Source organism: Aspergillus heteromorphus, assembly GCF_003184545.1.
Source record: "Aspergillus heteromorphus CBS 117.55 chromosome Unknown BO70scaffold_21, whole genome shotgun sequence".
NCBI lineage: Eukaryota > Fungi > Ascomycota > Eurotiomycetes > Eurotiales > Aspergillaceae > Aspergillus > Aspergillus heteromorphus.
The window spans coordinates 202,710-223,140 of NW_020290426.1; the positions used below are offsets into that span (position 1 = coordinate 202,710).

The following is a 20,431-nucleotide window of genomic DNA, read 5'->3' on the forward strand; positions in this document are numbered from 1 at the left end:
AGGTTCAGGACATCAAGACTCGCTCGAACATTTCGTAGTATACAGTTCGAATGAGCTCTTCCTGGCTCTTGAAACTCGGCATCGACATCCCCGGAGTATGCCCGTCTTGATTTGAACCTGGTCCCAGGACTGACTACTGCCCGGATGGCATCACCGTCTCTAATCGCGTCTGCCACGGGCTTCAGAATGATATTCCTGACTCCTTCAACACAAGCGTACCCATTGGCACGGTGATCGAAGCTGTGGCATACACTGTCGGGACCTAGAAACCCGGCATGGCTCATCCGAAACATCATCTCCGGGTCCTCCAGTAGGTTGACACCGCTCACAATAGCCTAGAGATAGTTTTCGCAAGGCTTCCAAGCGAGTGCTTCAACTTGGATTTAATATTGTACTGACCATTTTTGAAGTTCCCACTCGGAGATCTTGACAGGCCAGGTGGAAGGCAACCAGACTGCTTGAGCAGACAGGCAGTATCCACAGTCATGCTGCTTCCCTTGGGATCAGAGAACCAACTGACTCGGTTCGAAAGAATTGATGGCGTCGTTCCCACTGGCAGGTATTTCAACAGAGACCGCTCATCCAGCCCCATGATATGTTTAAAGTCGCCATTTGATGCGCCCACAAAGACCGACACTTGCCTAGAAGCGACACCCTGGATTCTGAGACCCGCTATATCAATTATGGTCAGCTTCAACACCGACACATGTCCGTCGGGGAGACATCACACCATTCTCAAGCGCATGGTACACATTCTCCATCAGCAGCCGACCCTGAGGGTCCATCGCCATGGCTTGGTTCTTGGTAATGCCAAAAAAAAGGGGGGCGTCAAAGTACCGAGCGTTTTCCGCTAGGAAATGCCCTCCACGGCAGGTCATCTGTACGAGAAGCCCATCAGCAGGGTTTTCCTTTTAACCATTCTGTCGTTTGCATCGCCTTACTGTTCCTCCATGATCGATGTCCGGGTGATAAATGGGCATTGATGTCCTGGCCTTCGTATTTTTTTTTTTTTTTTTGGTCCTGTTATTGACGGCATTATCGATTGAAATGGTCTTGGATATGATTTAAGCACATGAGTCTGATCTCGCCTTTTCTTTTTTATTCATGCTATTCCCCTTCTTCTGGCCCCATGATGAGCAATGACGGAAGGATATATAACTTTGGAGCAGATGCTCATAGTTCTCACCACACGCTACGTACTCACTGCCGTTTGCCGATTCATCAAACAGGTTCTATTCAAGTATCATCCTCTGGTCGGATGGCCAACTGTTTTCCTGCTTTGGATCTCCGACGCCAGACAGGAGGACTACGATAGTCCGTGAAGGTTGAGAGGCGCTCAGGCGAGCGAATCAGCAAAGAACATTCCTAGAATTAATTACCTGCAATACGCTCAAGTATTGCACAAATATTCCGGCTCGGTATAGGGTTCCTTTTCTTGATACCCCGTCCCCCTTCCTTTCCTCTAACGCTGTGCTTGTCAGTATTCATGCTATTACTTGGTCTTTTCTACCAAGGCACTTTGGCATTATAGCTTGGCCATGTACGTTGATCATCAGTGAGGTCGATTCTCCCTCTGGCGATGTAATGTTGACCAGTCTCAGGTCTTGTCTAACCAAGCTACTATATATACTAGTCTTATAGGTTCACAGCAGCACTTCCTACACCACCTCATCCCTCCTCGCCACCAGCTGCATCGCCCTCCAAGCCAGACCATGATCAATACCATGCTGTTCAGTGAGTTCCCTCGCCAAACCCTCCAGGGAACCCGCTGCATTCTCATCCGGCGCGAAGTGTTGGCGCAAGAGACTCAGCACGACAGAAAGATATCTCGTTCGTATAGTACAAGCCTCTCGCCGAGTCTTCAAACGGGTCAAGGTCCGCCTGCAACACGCCGAATCCCTGCCCTTTTAAGGTGTGTGATAAGTCTTTTACCCAGCTGTGGAATTTGGTATTAGGCCGATGCGACGAAATACCATACAATAAATCGCACCAAGTGCGGATCATTCCGATAGCAAAGCATACATACCTCGTGTCGACCCACATACTCTCCAGAAACTGCAAGCACTCTAGACGCTGCATCGGCTCAGACGTCGCCGGATATCCTCATCCTCCCACTGTATATACCCTCCAGGCTCTAACAGACATGGTTAGATGACATGGACAACGGTACCTTTGCAACATTCACGTACTCAACATGGTTTTAGCAGCCTGGATCAACTTATTCGGACAATTATCACTAACGATAATATCTTGGGTGTTGTCAAGGGTGTCTGAGGACAGAACATCCAGCTTGAAGCTCAACACGTCCTGGGACGCATACAAGAAGACTTACTGCATGCAATGAACAGCATTCTCTACAGATACCACCCCAAATCTACAACATGCAACAATCAGTCTATCGCACATCCATCACATTATCACATCCAGCGCCAGCACCAGATCAACCCTATGTATCATACACAACAGCCCACCTATTCATCCATCTGCCAAGCATAATCCAGGGCCTCCAACCTGCCCTTTCGATTCCTCGCGCCAAACCAATCCTTCTCGAACCCATTTCCACGATCCACGCCATCCCAGCGATGCCCCGGCCGAATGCCATAGCGATTCGGCGCAAAGCCCCCCTGATACAACGGCCTACCGGTGCGACTAACCGCCTTCTCGCCCTTGTTCGACAAAAACTGCGCAGCGGGATCATTCCAGCGCTGCCTCGACTTCAGCTCATCATTCATATCCTCATCCTCAGCCGTCCGCGCCAGGGGCATAACCTTCGCCTCCTGCAGCAGTTGTCTCCTCTCCTCCCTCTCCTTGCGCTGGACATCGCCCATAAGCGCCTCCTTCGCCTCCTCCTCCTGGAGCTTCTTCTCTTCCTCTGCACGTCGCGCCTCCGCCCGCTTCAACGCCACATTGATGATCCGTCCGCTCGCGTCTCGGTATATCGTCTCCTGCGCCTTCTCGCCCAGCGCGGAATCCTTATACCGCGCTGCTTCCTTCTTCTTTCGTTTCTCCTGCTCCGCGACCATCGCTGCCGTCTGCGCGGCGGTCTGTAGGCCCGCTAACGCGCCGGATTCCATCCGCATCGCATCCGTCTCTTCCTCTACCACCGGCGCATCCTCATCATCCTCATCCTCATCACCGTCCCGTCCGGCCTTCCTCTCCGCAATCACGCCCGCCAATATCGCATCCGCCGCCGCCTTCTCCTCATCCCCTGCACTGCCGGAAAGATTCCTCCAACCCGACGTCTTCTTGCGTCGGAATTCCCCGCCACGGCTCGTCGTCCCAGGCCCGGAGACGATAGATGGTCCGTCCTCGTCGTCGTGGAGGCCGCCGCCGCCCCACGAGCGGAGGGACGGCGGGTCGTCGTCGGCGATGATCAGGCCCGAGGGCGTGGTGTCGACGGGGGCGTTCTTTCTGCGCTTCTTTTTGGGGCGCTCGGAGGCCGGGGACGGGTCGGCCGTTAGGTAGTTTTTTGCGAGGTAGGAGGAGAGGGAGGACATTTTGAGGTCTCTGGCGCTGGATCGGGGTTGGTGGGTGTGTGTGTGTGGTTCGAGAGGTGGACCGATGTTGAGTAGGGTGGGGGTCGATGTGGTAGGTATGTAGATATCTACCCACCCAGATCAAAACGTAGATCGGAGTCAAGCAAACTCGAGTAGGAGTAGTTGGAATTGAGAGATGATGGATGATGAGAGGAAGGATGAATGAGGATGAACGAACAAACGAACGGATAACCCGATAACATTACCGCCTGAGCTGCGCCGGAACAATAACCCCCCGGTATTCTTCTCATCGTAACATATACATTTAATACCAGATCATTACATACAACGTTACCTTTGTAGTATAGTCTAGATCCATCGATCCGATCTAGATCTAGTACATCACATCAATCTCCAGCATCTACAGCTCGACAACAACCATTCATGCGCCCGCCATTTCTCTACTAGTCCATCCATCTATCCATAACCGTCCCATTCAAACAACCAAGCCAATCCAAACACAGAGCCGAAAGTCCAAAAAAAAAAAAAAGAAAAGAAAAAGAATGCCCCGCACCGACGAAGCAGAATGGTGGTTCAACGCGGTCTACGAAGCGGTCCAAGAGATCCCCCGAGGAAGAGTGACATCATACGGCCATATCGCGACGTTATTGGGGTTTCGTACGCTTCCCTTTCCTCCCTCTCCTGCCTTCCCCATCCCTCCTCCGTCCTTCCCTAGAGCCCTTCTCATTCCCGCGTCCGGGCGGGCATGCATATACACTTACTACCTAAGTAGTAGGTAGGTAGGTAGGTAGTTAGTATACGCAACCCTGGAAGGGGAGGACAATAACTAAACTCTCTACCTGAATCACATACATACACACACACACACACACACACACACACACACACACACACCCACCTACCAGCAACCAAGCCAGCTACGCGCTGACACAAGTACTTAAATATATATAGCAAAACGCCCCCGCCAAGTCGGCATCACCCTAAAGCACCTCCCACGGACACCCAGCGACAACTTCTTCCACGAGGGGAATGTGCCCTGGCAGCGGGTGATTAACGCCAAAGGAATGATTTCGCATCGGTTAGTCTATCCATCCATCCCCATCTCACCCTTCGTTGCTGTGTTTTTGCTTGCGCTTTGTCTGTTGTTTGTTGTTTTGGGTAGGGGGGTGTTCGTTTGTCTCAGGTATCTATCTACCTTGTAGGCATGCCTATCTTGTTAGATCTGAGGGGGTGGTGTCTGGTGTCTGGTGTCTGGTGTCTGTTTGGTAGTGGTGAATGCAGGCTGATAGTAGATCTATGATATGAAATGACAGCGGCCCCGGAAGTGCAGAGCGACAGGCGGAGACGTTACGCGCGGAGGGGGTGGAGGTGTCGGTGGACGCGATGGGGGAGTTCTATGTGGATGTGGTGCGGTTTGGGTGGTTCCCGGCGATGTTGCCGAGTGAGGAGGGACTATTAAGTGGAGACGAAGAAGAAGAAGAAGAAGAAGAAGAAGAAGAAGAAGAAGAAGGGCAAGAACAAGTTGAGGATGGTGTCGATGGTACTGCTGCTGCTGCGGGATTATGACATGCTACTTATCTATATCCAACCATAACTACCTACAGTAACCCGCATGGCTGTACCAGATCGTTATCGTATAAATTGCAACGTAATGCGGACCTGCAGACAACCTATCTTACTTACTAGGTAAGTAGCCTGCAGGCAGATGCTCAAATACCTCGATAGATGATGCACACATCTCATATACCTCAGACAGACGGGCAGACAGATAACAAACAAACCCTCAAGCTGAGCTTCATATCTCACTCAAACCAGACAAGAGTATCAGCAGCAGCAGCAGTAGTAGTAACTCTATAGAAAACATACGAGCGTGCAAACATCACGTTCAAGGCAATCGTAACATCCAGTAAACGGCCAGCCAAGCAGCCAAAAATGTAGAATATAGAGATCCGCCACAATAACAGAAAAGAAAAGGAAACTCGTCACCCCGACTCCCGTCAGTTCGCCTTACGGCTAATGTACTTTTTAAGACGGTCTTTATCTCCGTTTGACCTCCATCGCCCAGCCGTCGATGCCCTCGCCGCGGGTGCCAGGCGGTATGCCCAGATCGATGGCCTCCATGCCGGGCGTGTCGCGCATCCATTGGTACGAGGCCATGCCACCGGCGTTGGCGCGTCGGTCCGGCGTGACCTCCAGCATGGGCAGTAGGAACTCGCTGATTTCCATGCCCTGCTCCGGCGTGAAGTGGTACTTCTCGTGCAGCACCTCTGGCAGCGCCCAGTGACGTAACCGGTGGATGTTGCGCAGCTCGCCCTTGCGGTTGAAGATCTCCTGCGACCACTTGCCCGCCAGGCAGAGTGACTTGGGGAACGGGCCGAGCAGCTCGATGATCTGCGCGATGTGGTCGTCGTCTTTGCCGTACTTCGTGCCTGATTGGGGGTCAAACAGGTAGTCTCCGGTGATGAGTTCGAATACCTGAGCAGTTAGTGTGGTTCGGGCGAAAGGCCGGGGATGACATACCATGCACGCCATACTCCAGATATCTGTGCTGGCGCCCCACTTCGACCCCAGAATCACCTCCGGCGACCGGTACTGCCGTGTCTGGATGTCATTCGTGAAGTGGTGGCCGACCCAGCAGGCGTTGCCCAGGTCGGCAATCTTCACGGAGATGATGTCGCACTCCAGCTCCTCATTCGACGTGGACGACTTGTCCAGCGAGATCCCCGACACTTCGCGCTCCAGCAGATCCCTGCGATTGTCAGTGTCGTCTTCCATGCGCGTCGGAGCAACATACGCGGTCTTCTCCCGTTGCTTCTGCTTCTCGTCATCGTCCTTGATCCCTAGTATATCCTTCATCGATGGGCTCTCGTGAGCGGGCGCAGCTGAATCCGTTAGCACGCAGACGCGCGACGAAGCAGTAGGAACATACCCGATGAATCGCTCACCATCTGGCTCAGGCTGCTGTGGGAGTTGTGCGAGGTGTGCTTGAAATCGAAGCTGGTGTTCAGCGGGCTGGGCAGCGGCTGACTCCCCGTGATCAGGGTGCGGCGCCGTCGCCGGCCATTGCGGTTGTCCTGGGTGTCGTCCTTCTGCTCCTTCTTGGCCTCCTCGTTGACGTAGGTCTTGACAATCTGCTCGACGTCGCCGATCTCGATCAGCACGTTCTCCGGCTTGAGGTCGGTGTGGATGATGCCACACTCGCGATGGAGGTAGTCCAGGCCGAGCAGCACCTGCTTGGTGATCTGCTTGACCAGGGCCATGGGGATGCCGCGGTGGTTCCAGCGCTTAATCAGGCCGAGCAAATTTTCTCCCAGCACCTCGAACACCATGCAGACGTGCACCCCGTTGGGGCCCTTGTGCTCGAACGAGTCCAGCAGACTGACGACATGTTTGCGACCGGGGTGGGAGGGGTTGGCGGCGACGATGCGATTCAGCAGCTTGATCTCATCGATGGCGGTTTCGGTGTAGTGGGCGGCGGAGCGGACAACCTTGAGGGCGACGTGCTTCCCGGTCGTTGTATCGCGAGACAGCCAGACGGTCGAAAAGTGACCCCACCCCAGCTTGCGCACGACCACGTAGCGACCGTTGTTGTAAGTCTCGCCGACCGAGACGGGGTGGTAGCCACCCTTGCAGTAGTCCTCCGAGTCCTCCTCCTCCGCGGTGGTCTCCAGTTCTTCGCCGGAGGATGACGAGGATGAGCGCGATGCTGAAACGCCGTGTGCGGGAGCCCTGCCACTCATGGCGGTTAGAAAAGATCAGGTGGAGGGGAGTGGTGTGGGGTGGGGGGGGGGGGAGGAGGTAAAATCGAGGAGAGAAGGAAGACGGGCGGGCGGGCGGGCGGGGAAGAACGAAGAGGGGAGAGAGGGGAAGGGGAAGAATATCAGAAGCAAAAGAAAGAGGCGTTGGCCATACCCCTCACTGGTGGTGGTGGTGGTGGTGGAGGAGGTCGCTGGGTCGACTCCAGGCGTGGCGGCGTCGTTGGTGACGATCGGCTTTAAGTCGGTCCCTTTTCTTCTCTTCTTACCGCCATTGCCATTGGCAGCGGCGGCGGCGACACTAGCCATCTGCTTCCCTTTGTTGAGGACGGCCTTGGTGATATCAACCCCGTCCATGGTGTCGGGGCAGGCAGGGAGCGTTTCGGATCGGAAGGAGGGAGGGAGGGGGGAAACAAGAGGCGATGGGCGAAGTAAAAGACACGAGGTTGGGCTGGATGGCGGCGTTAGTTCCTAAGTTGCTGAGTTGCTGGAGCGTCGTCAGGTCCAGATGGGCGGCGGCGGCGGCGCGGCGGAGAAGAAGGCGGCTGGGCTGGACTGGACTGGACTGTTAGTGAGAACGGGTTGTGCGATTCGGAGGGGTTCAGCCTTCAGCAGCGCCCGCAACTCCTCGCGCGTCTCGGAGACCACCAACCTTCTAGAAGGAAAGATTCCTGCTGTCGCTGGATCCTGGCTCCCTCTTCACGCCTCCCAAAAAATTCCACCGTCCAAGGCGACAGGAAATTGAGGCCACTTGATCCCGGCTCGACAACGTGCAGATGACTGACTGGGCTGGCCAGATGACGCAAACGATATAGACGACAGGCAAGACAAGACAAAGCTGAGCACGCCGGCAATGCACTGGGCCGATCACCATGCGAAGAACCGGAAATCCAACCGCTCGGGACGTCTAGGAGACAACGGGAAGTAGTGAGCGCGAGGATGAAGAGCCAGGAATGTCCGCAAGCGTTAGAGTGGGAGAAGTAAAGTGTTGTGTTGAGCACCGCGCATGTGGCAAATCACAAATGGGCTACGCTGGACAGCCGATCGGTTCGCCGTTGGGCCTGAGGGACTCGGGCTCAGAAATAGACAATAGACAAGCAGGGACAGATGAACACATGGACAGACAGACAATCAGTGTGCTGCAGTGTGTAGGATGGGCCTCATCTTCAGAAGACTCTGGTCGGGCCCAGCACAGGGCCCGATGCAACCACCTGGCCGAGAGGCGAGGGGATTCATCGTGACGGGTATCAGGATGTACTTACTGTCCTGTCTGTCTGCCCCAGACTCCCCGCCGTGCTACCTGACCACTGCCTGCTTGAGTTTGACTCCTCCGTACTCTTGCTACTAATGACTACGACAAGGGTATTGTTTTGACGCTGTACATACTAGTACATAGTACTAAAAAACTCTATCGGCGAAGATTCCTCCTATGGAACAAATTGTATCTTATAGGGGACCTATCGAGCAAGAAATCGCACCTGATGGTCCTGCGATGTGCATAGGATGGGATGCTGTTGGATCTCGACTCGATGTCACCCAGACAGTGGATAAGCCCGATCTCAACCAGCCAGTCGATGATTCATCCGCCTGCACGTGACGTAATCGAGCTGAGGTTGTATCTACTCCGTAATTGGCATTGCTACGACATAGGATTACTACCGTGTACTATATACAACATCTCTATCATGATAGGCGGGTAAATGGTCCGGCATGATATTCTTTAAAGTGTGTGTGTGACGTTTGAGGCAGAATCAGACTTTCCACCGTATACAGTTGTGGAGTTAGTTAATGTTAAAAGTGCTGCATAATCCATCAGCATAATGTTGTGTCAGCTGTGCCTCTCCCTGGTTGGCCCTCCACTCCCCGCCTCCGCACGGGCATTGCCAGCTCCCAGCTACTTTTACCACCTGAACTCCTCCTCCTCCTCCACCCGCTGACACCTGCAACAACAAACAACCACCACCAACAACCAACACAACACAATACCCAAATCATGGAATGACTATCGTCCCTCCAACTCACACCATGACCTCCCCCTTCAATCGCCGGCCGCTTCCGGACTACTTCCTCTCTTCCCCGCTAGCAACGCTCATCCACCCGCTACACCAACTGCTCAACCACCTCCGCGGGCCTCCCCGACTCCCACCCCCAGACGCCCGGCCTCTCCGCATTGTCTGCATCGCAGACACCCACACGCTCGAATGCGCCGACATCCCAGATGGTGACCTGCTAATCCACGCAGGCGACCTGAGCAACGACGGCAGCGTGCGCGAGATCCAAGCAGCGGTGGACTGGCTGCGCAGCCTACCGCATCCGCAGAAAGTCGTCATCTGCGGAAACCACGACAGCTACTTCGACGTGCGCTCCCGACGACCGGAGGACCAACACGCGTCCTCTTCTTCCTACGCGAATATCTCCTCGTCTACCGCCTCCCTCTACTCCCTCGACGAGAACGACTCAGACCACGCCATCGACTGGGGCGATATCCACTACCTGCAACACTCCTCCGTCACGCTCACCTTCCCCCCAACCTCCACCACCGCCACCACAACCCCTAACCCATCAACATCCCTATCAACAACATCATCATCATCATCCACCTCAACATCCACCCGCCCCAGAACCCTAACCATCTACGGCGCGCCCCAAATCCCCAGCATCGTCCCCTTCACCCCCGACCACGCCTTCACCTACCCCCCTCACCACAACGCCTGGTCGCACACCATCCCCCCCTCAACAGACATCCTAATAACCCACACCCCACCGCAATCCCACCTCGACCTCTCCCCGACCTACTCAACAGGCTGCCCCTCCCTGCTATCCGAACTCTGGCGCGTACGTCCCGCCCTGCACGTCTTCGGACACGTGCACGCCGCCTCCGGCAGCGAGCCGATCTTCTTCGACGCCGCGCAACAGGCCTGGGAGCGGATCTGCGCTGCGCGACGGGCGCGGGCGCGGCTATCGTGGCTGGGGATGCTGGGTGGGTGGGTGCGCGATTTGCTAGATGTGGGGGGGTTGGTTGATGCCGTTAGGGTGGTGATGTATGGGGTTCTCGGGGTGGTGTGGGCGAGGGTCTGGGGCGGGGAGAATTTTGGAGGCGCCTGGTTGGTTAATGCGGCTTGTATGGGAGATAGGGGGCGGTTGCGGAATGGGGCCAAGGTTGTGATTTTGTAGGTTGTGAATGGAGTGGGCATGAACAGGGGGAGAGGGAGAGGGGACTGTATATACTGAGTTACGATTCAGATGCATGGGGTGGTTGTAATAGGCTGTCTGCTACATCCTATACTATACATGGGTATATATATAGGTCCTAGTACTTAGGTACGGTACTACTGTAGTATATGTCCAGTGGCTCCGATGAGTGACTTGTCCGGTCTATACCGGGATGGATGGCATCTCTGCTGGTAGCATTTGAGATTCACCGTAAGGCAGGTAGTACCTGGTACCCCACCTACCTGACAGGAAGACCGCTGAGGCAAAAGGAGCACGAGGCATCCTCAGACACCACCTTACCAAGGTATCATCACAACGGTAGAACGCGGGATCTCAACCACGTACCAACCACAGCAACCCAAGATTTAAAAAGAAATACAGCAAGTTTATATGAAAATCTAAACGGGGTATATATACAATCCGGTCATGTATGTACGTATGTATGCACGGTACGATCCCAAACCAGCAGGAAGCGAACAAAAACCAATCAGCAAAACAACCCACCAAAGCCAGCTCCCATCACAGCTTCGACTTCTCACTAAACCTCGGGGCCTGAAGTGGATCATACGCGCCGATAGTAAGGGTATCGGAGGGCATAGAGCCGGAATGACCACCCACTAGCCCACGGACATCAAGCATACTAGGATTGAGATCGGCGATGGTATTCGCGCCAATGAGACGCATGTTCATCTCCATCTCATCCTTGAGGAGCTGCATGGCGCGTTCGACGCCGGGTTGGCCGTAGGCGGACATAGCGTACAGGAACGGCCGACCGATGCCGACGCCCTTGGCGCCGAGACAAAGGGCCTTGAGCATATCCGTTGCGCGACGAATACCGCCGTCGATGAAGATCTCGATACGGTTCTCCCAGCCGCGTTCGCGGAGGATAGGCATAACCTCGGCGAGGACTTCGATGGCGGAGCGGGCGAACTCGAGTTGTCTACCGCCGTGATTGGAGAGGACGACGCCGCTGACGCCCGCCTCGACGGCACGGAGGACGTCCTCGACGCATTGGACGCCCTTGAGGATGATGGGCATTTTAGTGATGGATTGGAACCAGGGGATATCTTTCCAGGAGAGGGCGGGGTCGATGAACGAGGAGATAGCGCGGGCGGCGCCCTGGGAGCGGTCGACCGCGTCGCCGTCGTTTGCCTGGACGTTGGAGCCGACGTCCGAGAACTTGGAGCGCATGTCTTTCTCGCGCCGGCCCAGCTGGGGCGCGTCGACGGTGATGAACAGGCCCTTGCAGCCACGGGCCTCGGCGTGCTGGACGATGCGCTTCGTGATGCTGCGGTCTTTGTTGACGTAGAGCTGCAGCCACTGCACCTGGTCGCCGTTGCGGGCGTCGACGATCTCGTCGAACGAGCAGGAGGCCAGTGTCGGGATCATTTGGATCACGTCGTGGGTGTGTGCGGCGCGGGTGAGCACGACTTCGCCTTCCGGGTTGCCGAGCTTGCCCAGGGCGGTGGCGGTGACGTAGAAGGGAACGGAGACTTTCGTGCCCAGCATGGTGGTGGTGAAGTCGACGTGTTCGACGTCGACGAGGACGCGGGGACGGAACCAGATTTTGTGGAATGCGGAGTGGTTTTCGCGCATTGTCTGGAGGGAGGGGGGAGGTTAGGGTTGGTGGGTGGGGATATGGGGATATGGGGATATGGGGGGAAGGGGAGGCGTACGATTTCATCGTCAGCTCCGCTGGAGTAGTATGCCCATGCGGTGTTTTTCATGACGCTGCGGGCCACGGTCTCGAAGTCCATGAGGTTGTAGCACGCCGCGAGGGAGGGCATGTGCTTGATGCGCTCCTGGCGGTTGACTTCCTCTGGGTCGGCGGTCTTCTCCTCGTGTTCGACGGTGGTCATATCGACTTCGCCGAGGTGCTTGGAGGAGTCGAGGTACTTGTCCAGGGTGTCGGGGGGGTGGATGGGCTCGAATTCTTCGGTCGCATCTTTGCCGGCGTACTTGAGGATGATCTTCTGGCCACCGGGGTGTTCTAATCGGTCAGTATGGGTTGCGGAGATGAGAGGGAGAAGATGGATGTGATGGGATGTACCTGGGAGGAATTCGGTCACGTCATAGGCCTTGCCGTGGACAATGACCCAGCAGGAGTCCTTGGAGTTGTGTTCGGCAACGGCGGCGCCAGTAAGTTTGCGTGTACTCATGGTGGGAGGTATGTGTGAGATAGAATGGGTACGGAGGAGAGAGACAACAGGCAGCTTCCGGGATAGCGAGGAAGGAGGAAGCTTAAGAAAGCAGGGACGCGGGGAAGATAAAGGAGAGAATGGAGTCAATCGCCCGAGAGAGCAGCTCGGGTGAATGGTGAGCGAGCAGCCTATGGAGGGCGGCAGCACAAAATCGGCGAGTGGCCGTTGGTCGATCCCGTTAAGCTCGGCATCCACTGGAGAAATGGCGGGGCGACCCTTTTTCTCGGCCGACTGCGGCTGCAGTGCCAGCACTTTCACTCCCTCGGCTGGCTGGAGATCGGCAATCAACTCTGCAAGTCATCGGGGTTGGCTGGTTTGTACGCCTAGATTGTCAAGTTTGCAGTCAAAGATCTACGGCATGGCTGGCTATCTTGTTCTAAATAGCAGCACTTCCATAACATCGGCAGTCCCTATCCGGTTAGCGCGGAATCTCCTCCCCGGCCGGATAGGGCCTTACACGCACGTCCACTGGGCAAAAGGAAAAGGAACACTGGATTAACACGATGGGGCTGACCAACTACGGTTCATTCCTTGAGACCAGCAATCATTGGACTACCCTCGTCTATCAAGAATACTGCCATGACGATGCCAACAGATAGCATCAGTCTGTGTATAATAGGACTGTTTTTCAACCTTCTGGTGTCCTTCACCTATCTCTTTGTTATTATCTGGGCTAAGTCTAAACCATCTTTACTCCTCTCCCAGTCATCACTCATGCCCCGCGCACTCTGAGGGCCGCGTTCGAAACATAGAAGTAAACCATGATATCATCGAACCCAATTCAGGAACATCCGCTCATCAATTCGGGAGGATTAGCAAAAAGGCTATATTCATGGATATCCAATGGCTCCTGGACGCCACCTCTCTCATCACTGGGCCTTATACTTTTCAGGCACGTGGCTTTGCCCGCCCGTTCAGCATGCTCGACGCCTATTGTTGAAAAGCAGCAATGGATTAAAACACCTGGAATCACCGCATCTCTGTACCAACCCCTTCAAAGTGCAGCAGAAAAGGAACAAATAGCTCTCGGCCGAGATGTGATCCAGGCCACCCAATTTCAGCCAGATGCAAGACTCAGACTATCCATCTCTCCGAACTCCTTTTGGTCAGCCGGTTTGCTTGACAGTTTCTTTATGATCATGTCTGACACGCATCAACCAATGTCATCTTCAGGGGTATGTCACACTACTTGGTTTCGGGGCAACAGCTTTAGGTGAGTATTCTGTAGACTGGCAGGTATACCCGATACTATTCCTACCTCGTCTATTCATTTGCTCCTGGTTCTTCTGATGGATACCTTTACTAGAAGGCATGTGCTACCCAGACAGATCCAGCTGACCCTTTTCCCAGTCATGGTGCAGTCTTAAGAGTGTCCAGATCCACCTTCTAAGAATAATCCCTGGTCGAATCAATCCGGAAACGTAGAAGGTGCAATAGCAAGTATCAATAGTGTGAATCAGTCAAGTATTCCACCATCACAGAACCCTTCTAATGTAACCGAGCGATTTCTTTCTTTCATCACTGTCCCGACCTGAAACACTGCGTCTTTTTCGCTACTGGATTAATGTGAAATTTGCAGAATCTTCATCCATCTCCTACGTCTTGCGTACAAAGCCGAGAAGATCGGCCTGTTACACCAAATCGGCTTTCTATACTTGTCTTTCATCCTGCATTGCCCCGTCATCAGAGTCTCAATTAACTGGACCGGCCAAGTTCCTGACTTCCCAAAACAGCTTCCTCTCGGCTCCTGGGGCAATCCGGGTCTTACATCTATGGCGAGCCTGAATGCTGAGGCTATATATAAATGGGTGTTGAGTAGTTCCCCACGACCAACCCTCCAACTCACCTCGCACTATCCAAGTCAGAATCCCAATCAACCCAGCAATGAAAATGCACCTTCATTATTGTTCCCCCCTCCTTCTCTTCCTCCTCTTCCACATCCCCCTTACCCACGCTCTTCCCCCCTCACCACCCAAAACACCCAAAACACCCAACCCATCAACATCATCATCCAACAACTCAAAAGCGCCTCCGAAACCTCCCTCGCCGCTGTCAAACCCTCCACCTCCGAAATCCTCGACTTCTCATGCACCCACACCCTAAACAGCGGCATCTTCGCCTCCCTCCCCATCACCGCCACCGTGGACGCCAATGGCGCCGGCAACCTCACCATCGGCTCAACAACATACACCGTCCACCAAGACCCCACCACCTCAGGTGGTATCACCTGTGCAAGACTATACGACGACCTCGAAAGCTTCTTGACATGCAGCGTGCCCGTGCCGGTGTCTCTCTCGCTGACACCGGCTGATTCGCAGAATCGCACGTCGTGTTTCAAGGATATCTCGGGGTTGAGTCTGTACAGGGCTTATGGAGCGATTGTTGCGCAGCAAGGGAAGGGGTCAGCTGCTCCTGCTTCTTCTTCTTCGTCGCTTACATCTCCCGTGACAAAGAGTGAGACTGGCACGAGGGCGGCTAATAGCAAGCTTCGGTATATCTGGTGGGAGACCCGCAGCGATGATTACAAAGACAGTGATATTTACGATAAGGATGATTCTCTCGCCCAGATCGATCACACTGTACCCAAACGTCGCGGTCTTCTTGATTACAAAGATAGTTATATTTGGAAATACGACCACGATGAGAATGATCCATTGTCGAAGGTCCATCATGTACCCAAACGTCGGGGCCTTCTTGATTACAAAAACAGCTATATTTGGAAATATGATCACGATGAGAATGATCCATTGTCGAAGGTTCATCACGTACCCAAACGTCGCGGCCTCCTGAACTATAAAGACAGTTATATTTGGAAATATGACCACGATGAGAACGATCCATTGTCCAAGGTCCATCACGTACCCAAACGTCGGGGCCTTCTCGATTACAAAGACAGTTATATTTGGAAATACGATCACGATGAGAATGACCCATTGTCCAAGGTCCATCATGTACCCAAACGTCGCAATCCTGAGGACGAAAACAACGACAACGACGATCCGCTCCAGGTCATCCCAGTCCATGTAGCACCCAATCTCAAAGCCTTGTACCCTTGGCTCGAAACCCGCAGTGCCGACGACAACGACGACGACGACGATTACGACGATGACGACGACGACGATGATGATTACGAAGAGGACGACCTTTCAACCCAGACCCGAAAGATCCGTCTCAAACGCCGCAGCCCCCATGACGATATCCTCAGAGTCACCTGGTACCCTGAGCTGAAAAGGCGCAGCCAGACATCCTCTTCCTCTTCCTCTAATACCTGTTCAAACAAGATCAACACCACCCTCGTCGGAGACGGAAACCCGCACCAGAACTACCTTAATAAACAGCTGAGCGTAAGTCATCCAATCCCCCTCCCCAACTACAATACCATCGACATCGACATCAACAACAACAACCACTAACCCTCCCACACAGCCAAACACAAACTGCACAACAACCCCATGCACCCTCCCCTCAGCCTCACCAAACAGCCCATCCTACAGCACCACAATCAACTGGACTTCCTCCGCGACAGCAGCCCATTGGACGAGCGGCGGCTTCCCCGTCACCCAGTCGTGGACCACGCCGCCCAGCGGGAACAACCATTCCTGTTCCGGGGGCGCAGGCGACACGGTTTGTCTGTGGTACAGCACGGCACACACAGCGTACACCGTGCAGAACGAGGGCGTGGGATCCGATGGATGTGCCGGAGATGGAGGGAAAGGGCTCAGCAATAGTCAGTTCGTGATGTTCTCGCCGAATAAGGATAACAAGGGTGGCGGGGGTTATTATTGTGCGGTTGGGTTCTGTGGTGGGTTGGGAGGGGAGTGGTGGGATTATGGGGGGAAATAGGATTTCGTTATAGGGTAGAGAGGGAGGGGGGTTGATTCTGAGGGTTTGGTTTTATTGGTTTACGTGGTTTACGTGGTTTACTTCGGTGTACTTTCGTTTACTTCGCCTTACTTGGGTCTGTCTACTTTGGTTTCTGTAATTTGTTCATTCTCCCTACCTAAGTAGTAGGTTAGTAGGTAGGCAGTTGAACAGGTGTTGAGCCGGAGCGCGGGGGTGGTTGGGGGGGGGGGGTATTAAGTGGTAATGTGTTGTGATGCCACAATGACAGGAAGTAGCCAGTCCCGGCGTGTCTACTCCAAGACTGACTGAGCGACTAGTTTAGGAAATACTACATAGAAAAGTACCTAGGTAGGTAGGTAGGTACATATACAGTGCAGTGCAGATATTACCAAGCCCCAATCCCCAATCCCCAATCAGTCAATAAGTAATATAACAGTCCGTCTGACAAAAGTACCTACCTACCTACCTACCTACCACTACTATCACTGTTTCTTATTTCTTATTCATATTGTTATGTCATATTGTAAGTTGAACAAAAGCAACCCACCTAGCCCAACCCAACACGACCCAACCAACTAGATCCATTATAGTATGGTGGTAAATCACATGACCACCCCCTCCCCCCCCTCCGGCAGTACATCTACGGTACGCTATATCTACAGATCACCATCCGATCATGATCATGATCACGAACGATCATCCCTGATCTACGTACTCCGTACCAATCCAAACCGAAACAAATACCCACACACCCACCCAGCACACGGGTATCTTGGCATTCATCCAATGTCCATCCACCTTCCAATCCTATGTCCGTGCAACCAACATCCCCATCCCCAACCCCCAACCCCCTCTTTCCCCTCCTTCCCCTCCCTCGAAACAACCCCCCAAGAAACAGAAAAGGAAGAGAAAGTAAAGATGGTTCAATATATTTCATTTCTACCACGACTTTTAACCAACCCAAAGAAAGAAAAACCAGTCATATACAAAGAACGCCACAAAACAGAAGCAGCTGAAATACGTACGTGAGTTGTCGTCAGGTGCGGACAGAGATGACGAGTGTAGAAGTAGATAAGTAAGAGTAAAAGTGAAATGGGAGAGAAAAAAGAGGGAAGGGGAAAAAAGGGGGTGCAGGAGTAAGATGAAGAGGAAGAGGAGAGGAGGCGGAAGGAGAAGGGAGAGTGTGATAGAAGGATAGGTAGATAGATGGCCAAGAAAAGTAAGAGAGCCAGGAAGATGAAGAAATAAGTAATCAATGGAGAAATGATGAGATGAGTAAATCATTCAATCACCGGGGGTATTCTGTACAAATAGCCGAATCACGCATCGCGATCACAATCGCGAATCAAGCACCGTCACCGTCGCGTCACCATCACCAGAAGTAGGGGTTTCCGTAGACGTCGGAGTAGCATTGGTAGGCATCGGGGCAGCTATTTCCGTTAGTATTCATCTCATGCAACCGGTGTTGGTAGAAGAAAATTGGGAGAGGGGTGGAGAGAGGGAGGAAAGGAGGGGATGGGGCTTACTAAACAGGGTCCTGCCCGAAAATAATATGCCAGGTATACTCCATAACATGGGCGGTCAAATCATCGGACAGACGGTTATTCAAGACCCAATCATAATAGCGCTGATAATCCTCCAGCGGGCGCTGCAGGACCTGGGCCTTGGAGACAGCAAACTGCGAGCAGCACGCGACGGCGACCACCTCGGGGACATCGGTGTTGTTGAACAGCTCGACCCACGCCTGGGCGTAGACGCTCTCGGTGGTCTTGCCGGACTGGGCCGGCTCGCGGAAGGGACGAATCTCCTCGGGACAGCCGGGGGTCTGCTGGCAGCGGAGGTTGGCATAGCCGTTCTGCTGGACGAAGTCGGTCTGCAGGGCGCGAATGCTGTCGACGTTGCTGTAGGCCATGGTGTCGGTGTGCCAGGCGCCGGGCCAGCCGTCCTTGTGGCTGTGGAGGAAGATGAGCGTGGACGGGAGGTCGTGGTAGTGGTCGACGATGTATTGGAGGTAGGCGAGGGACTCGCGGCCCTTGTTCTTGGGGGTATGGCGGGAGGCGGTTTGGTCGTCGACCGTGTAGATGACGTTGCGCCATCTGGTTCCTTGTCAATTGCTATTCCAATTCCGAATCCATTTTTGCAGGGGGTGTGGTTCAAGCAGGGGTCGGGGTAGCACGTACTCGTTCAAGTCGCTGCTCACCCAGCTCGTGTCCTCGGAGGCGAGTTTCGCCATGACAATGACCCGGTCATTGGGAACGATGATGGGGGTGGTTTCGTAGACGGGGCGGGAGGCGAGCGCATCGTCTTTCTGGTTGCCATTGACGTAGTCGTCGGGGGTCTTGTCGCCGGTCAGCTTCGGTTTCGACTTGGGTTTCGTGGAGGCGGTGTCGGTGTTGCCGTTGCTGCTGCTGCTGGAGCTGTCGGAGGACTCGCCGGTGAAGGAGCCGAAGTGCCAGCCGGACTGGACTTGCGCATCGTCCTGGATGAGGTCGAGATGGCGTTTGATGAGGATGATGGCGAAGATGATGAGTGCGGCAGCACCCACGCGGTAGGATAGTCTCATCTCATAACGTGCCTGGGCGTGAAGGAGCCAGGCGAGATTAGACCATGGGAATGTGAGAGGGAGAGAAAGGGAGGAGAAGGAGACGGAGGGGGGGAAGAAGAGGAAGAAGGGGGAAGGAAGTTGGAACAGGCAACGTGGGAAGAAAGATCCGAGGGAGGAGAAAGTAGCAGCAGCTCCGGTACTGACTCGGGGTTAAATTAGCCCAACGGTTACTGGGACCGAGCCAGGTACACAGCCAGAGTTGCCAGCAAGCAGTAATTACCTACAATAATTAGAACCTAAGCAGCTCAGGAAAAACACAAAGGCTTATCACCGCTGGCTGCTTGGCGCAGATTGGTGGGTTGCGGGATCAGCAGGGATTTCACCATACCATACCGTATACCGTACTCGTATTACCTGGCAAAAAATTATAGTAGTAACATGGCAGCCTGGGCTATCCAGACTTAGGTCGGGTATTTATGCTATCTATTCTTCTACTAGCAATCCTCGGATACGAAATTAAATCCCATCTGTGTGAGACAAGTATAAATAGCCGGTCGGGCAGGAGCCGGGCCTCTCTAGACTGCTCCGAGGGACCGTGGATGAGGGATTCATTTCGCTTTCTTTTCCCTCCCCTGAATGATACGGACGTCTTACAAATGGAATGGGTGGGATTGTACGGAGTATGGTCGGTCAGTCCCTGATTCGGCCCCTCACATGCGGTCGGGGGTCGGCGTTGGTTTGTTGGTTCCGCCTGCCGATCCCAAGAAAGAAAATTGAGCCAGAGTGAGTGAGTGTGTGAGAGCGAGACATAATCTCGACTGCGGACGGAGTTGTGTAACAGACTCAGACTCACTCACACTTGGATCCAGAAATTAAAAGCCATGTTATGTTAATTGCCAGGGTCCAGACAGTCAGTCAGTCTTCACTACTCAATGTTAATCAAGTAGTAGTGGTATCTAGTGGTTACATATGCAGGACTAGTTTCCCCGTGAAGAAATCAACCACCAACCACAAGCACCGACGGTCACTGTCTTCAATAAAAATCAATCACATCATCACCTATCTATCTACTTCACCTACAATTCTGTCAGTGTCAGTGTCAACCGCCGTCAGTCATCAGTCAGAGCAAGAAAAAAGAAAAAAGGACGAGGCTTCCGATCGGAATCCGACCCACCGCCACCGAGTCTATCTCAAACCGTCCCACCATGGCCGGGGCAGTGAGTGGCCGCCTGGCCGCCTCGGGAGAACCCTGAATACGGCAGGTAACCTTACGCCCGAGGCCATCCATGCCCGGCTGAGGTATCCACTGCCAGGGCTGTCCCAACTGCTGTATTATTGGTATTTACAGACACATACATAGTGCATTGCAATATTTAC

The 20,431-nt window shown here is 53.8% G+C and overlaps 9 protein-coding genes across 9 annotated transcripts; 3 read left to right on the forward strand and 6 right to left on the reverse strand.

The window, feature by feature from the left end:
* Positions 1–4: 4 nt before the first annotated feature.
* BO70DRAFT_372663 (beta-ketoacyl [acyl carrier protein] synthase domain-containing protein) lies at positions 5–791 on the reverse strand (the record flags this gene model as incomplete). Its single annotated transcript, XM_025544869.1, has 5 exons — positions 5–117; positions 155–335; positions 400–425; positions 469–672; positions 731–791. The coding sequence occupies 5 exons, from the start codon at positions 789–791 to the stop codon at positions 5–7; spliced, it is 585 nt and encodes a 194-aa protein (XP_025397388.1).
* A 1,602-nt stretch (positions 792–2,393) lies between these two features.
* Positions 2,394–3,691, reverse strand: cwc26 (putative cell cycle control protein (Cwf26); the record flags this gene model as incomplete). Its single annotated transcript, XM_025543698.1, has 1 exon — positions 2,394–3,691. A coding segment is annotated over exon 1 (1,022 nt), but the record flags the coding sequence as incomplete, so codon positions are not given.
* Positions 3,692–4,039: 348 nt separating this feature from the next.
* On the forward strand, positions 4,040–5,063 carry BO70DRAFT_340453 (MGMT family protein; the record flags this gene model as incomplete). The annotated part of the gene is made up of 3 exons (XM_025541289.1): positions 4,040–4,154; positions 4,449–4,575; positions 4,811–5,063. 3 exons carry the CDS (start codon positions 4,040–4,042, stop codon positions 5,061–5,063), a joined length of 495 nt encoding a protein of 164 aa, XP_025397390.1.
* Positions 5,064–5,312: 249 nt separating this feature from the next.
* Positions 5,313–7,955, reverse strand: BO70DRAFT_96813 (serine/threonine-protein kinase). Its single transcript, XM_025548888.1, has 6 exons — positions 7,905–7,955; positions 7,410–7,807; positions 6,427–7,226; positions 6,292–6,379; positions 6,018–6,246; positions 5,313–5,972 (listed from the first exon to the last, which is right to left on the reverse strand). The coding sequence occupies exons 2-6, from the start codon at positions 7,607–7,609 to the stop codon at positions 5,535–5,537; spliced, it is 1,755 nt and encodes a 584-aa protein (XP_025397391.1). The 5' UTR covers positions 7,610–7,807; positions 7,905–7,955; the 3' UTR covers positions 5,313–5,534.
* Positions 7,877–8,316, reverse strand: BO70DRAFT_318769 (uncharacterized protein). Its single transcript, XM_025540422.1, has one exon. The coding sequence runs from the start codon at positions 8,124–8,126 to the stop codon at positions 7,908–7,910; it is 219 nt and encodes a 72-aa protein (XP_025397392.1). The 5' UTR covers positions 8,127–8,316; the 3' UTR covers positions 7,877–7,907.
* Positions 8,317–9,277: 961 nt separating this feature from the next.
* On the forward strand, positions 9,278–10,426 carry BO70DRAFT_354369 (uncharacterized protein; the record flags this gene model as incomplete). Its single annotated transcript, XM_025541861.1, has 1 exon — positions 9,278–10,426. One exon carries the CDS (start codon positions 9,278–9,280, stop codon positions 10,424–10,426), a length of 1,149 nt encoding a protein of 382 aa, XP_025397393.1.
* Positions 10,427–10,977: 551 nt separating this feature from the next.
* Positions 10,978–12,644, reverse strand: BO70DRAFT_363996 (L-lactate dehydrogenase (cytochrome)). The gene is made up of 3 exons (XM_025543699.1): positions 12,523–12,644; positions 12,144–12,462; positions 10,978–12,069 (listed from the first exon to the last, which is right to left on the reverse strand). Exons 1-3 carry the CDS (start codon positions 12,622–12,624, stop codon positions 10,985–10,987), a joined length of 1,506 nt encoding a protein of 501 aa, XP_025397394.1. The 5' UTR covers positions 12,625–12,644; the 3' UTR covers positions 10,978–10,984.
* Positions 12,645–14,651: 2,007 nt separating this feature from the next.
* On the forward strand, positions 14,652–16,503 carry BO70DRAFT_253382 (uncharacterized protein; the record flags this gene model as incomplete). The annotated part of the gene is made up of 3 exons (XM_025538822.1): positions 14,652–15,094; positions 15,899–16,010; positions 16,093–16,503. Coding segments are annotated over 3 exons (966 nt in total), but the record flags the coding sequence as incomplete, so codon positions are not given.
* Positions 16,504–17,425: 922 nt separating this feature from the next.
* On the reverse strand, positions 17,426–19,274 carry BO70DRAFT_318780 (DUF3431 domain-containing protein). Its single transcript, XM_025540423.1, has 3 exons — positions 18,690–19,274; positions 18,036–18,605; positions 17,426–17,939 (listed from the first exon to the last, which is right to left on the reverse strand). The coding sequence occupies exons 1-3, from the start codon at positions 19,070–19,072 to the stop codon at positions 17,882–17,884; spliced, it is 1,011 nt and encodes a 336-aa protein (XP_025397396.1). The 5' UTR covers positions 19,073–19,274; the 3' UTR covers positions 17,426–17,881.
* Positions 19,275–20,431: the final 1,157 nt, after the last annotated feature.

Coding starts and splice junctions, on each gene's coding strand:
- BO70DRAFT_318769 (XM_025540422.1), bottom strand. CDS start 8,126: ATGGTGATCGGCCCAGTGCATTGCCGGCGTGCTCAGCTTTGTCTTGTC.
- BO70DRAFT_96813 (XM_025548888.1), bottom strand. CDS start 7,609: ATGGACGGGGTTGATATCACCAAGGCCGTCCTCAACAAAGGGAAGCAG. Junction 7,227..7,409: donor ACCACCACCACCAGTGAGGG/GTATGGCCAACG, acceptor CATGAGTGGCAG/GGCTCCCGCACACGGCGTTT. Junction 6,380..6,426: donor GATGGTGAGCGATTCATCGG/GTATGTTCCTAC, acceptor TAACGGATTCAG/CTGCGCCCGCTCACGAGAGC.
- BO70DRAFT_318780 (XM_025540423.1), bottom strand. CDS start 19,072: ATGAGACTATCCTACCGCGTGGGTGCTGCCGCACTCATCATCTTCGCC. Junction 18,606..18,689: donor GTGAGCAGCGACTTGAACGA/GTACGTGCTACC, acceptor ACAAGGAACCAG/ATGGCGCAACGTCATCTACA. Junction 17,940..18,035: donor TTCGGGCAGGACCCTGTTTA/GTAAGCCCCATC, acceptor TAACGGAAATAG/CTGCCCCGATGCCTACCAAT.
- BO70DRAFT_363996 (XM_025543699.1), bottom strand. CDS start 12,624: ATGAGTACACGCAAACTTACTGGCGCCGCCGTTGCCGAACACAACTCC. Junction 12,463..12,522: donor CCTATGACGTGACCGAATTC/CTCCCAGGTACA, acceptor ACCCATACTGAC/CGATTAGAACACCCCGGTGG. Junction 12,070..12,143: donor CAGCGGAGCTGACGATGAAA/TCGTACGCCTCC, acceptor CTCCCCCCTCCC/TCCAGACAATGCGCGAAAAC.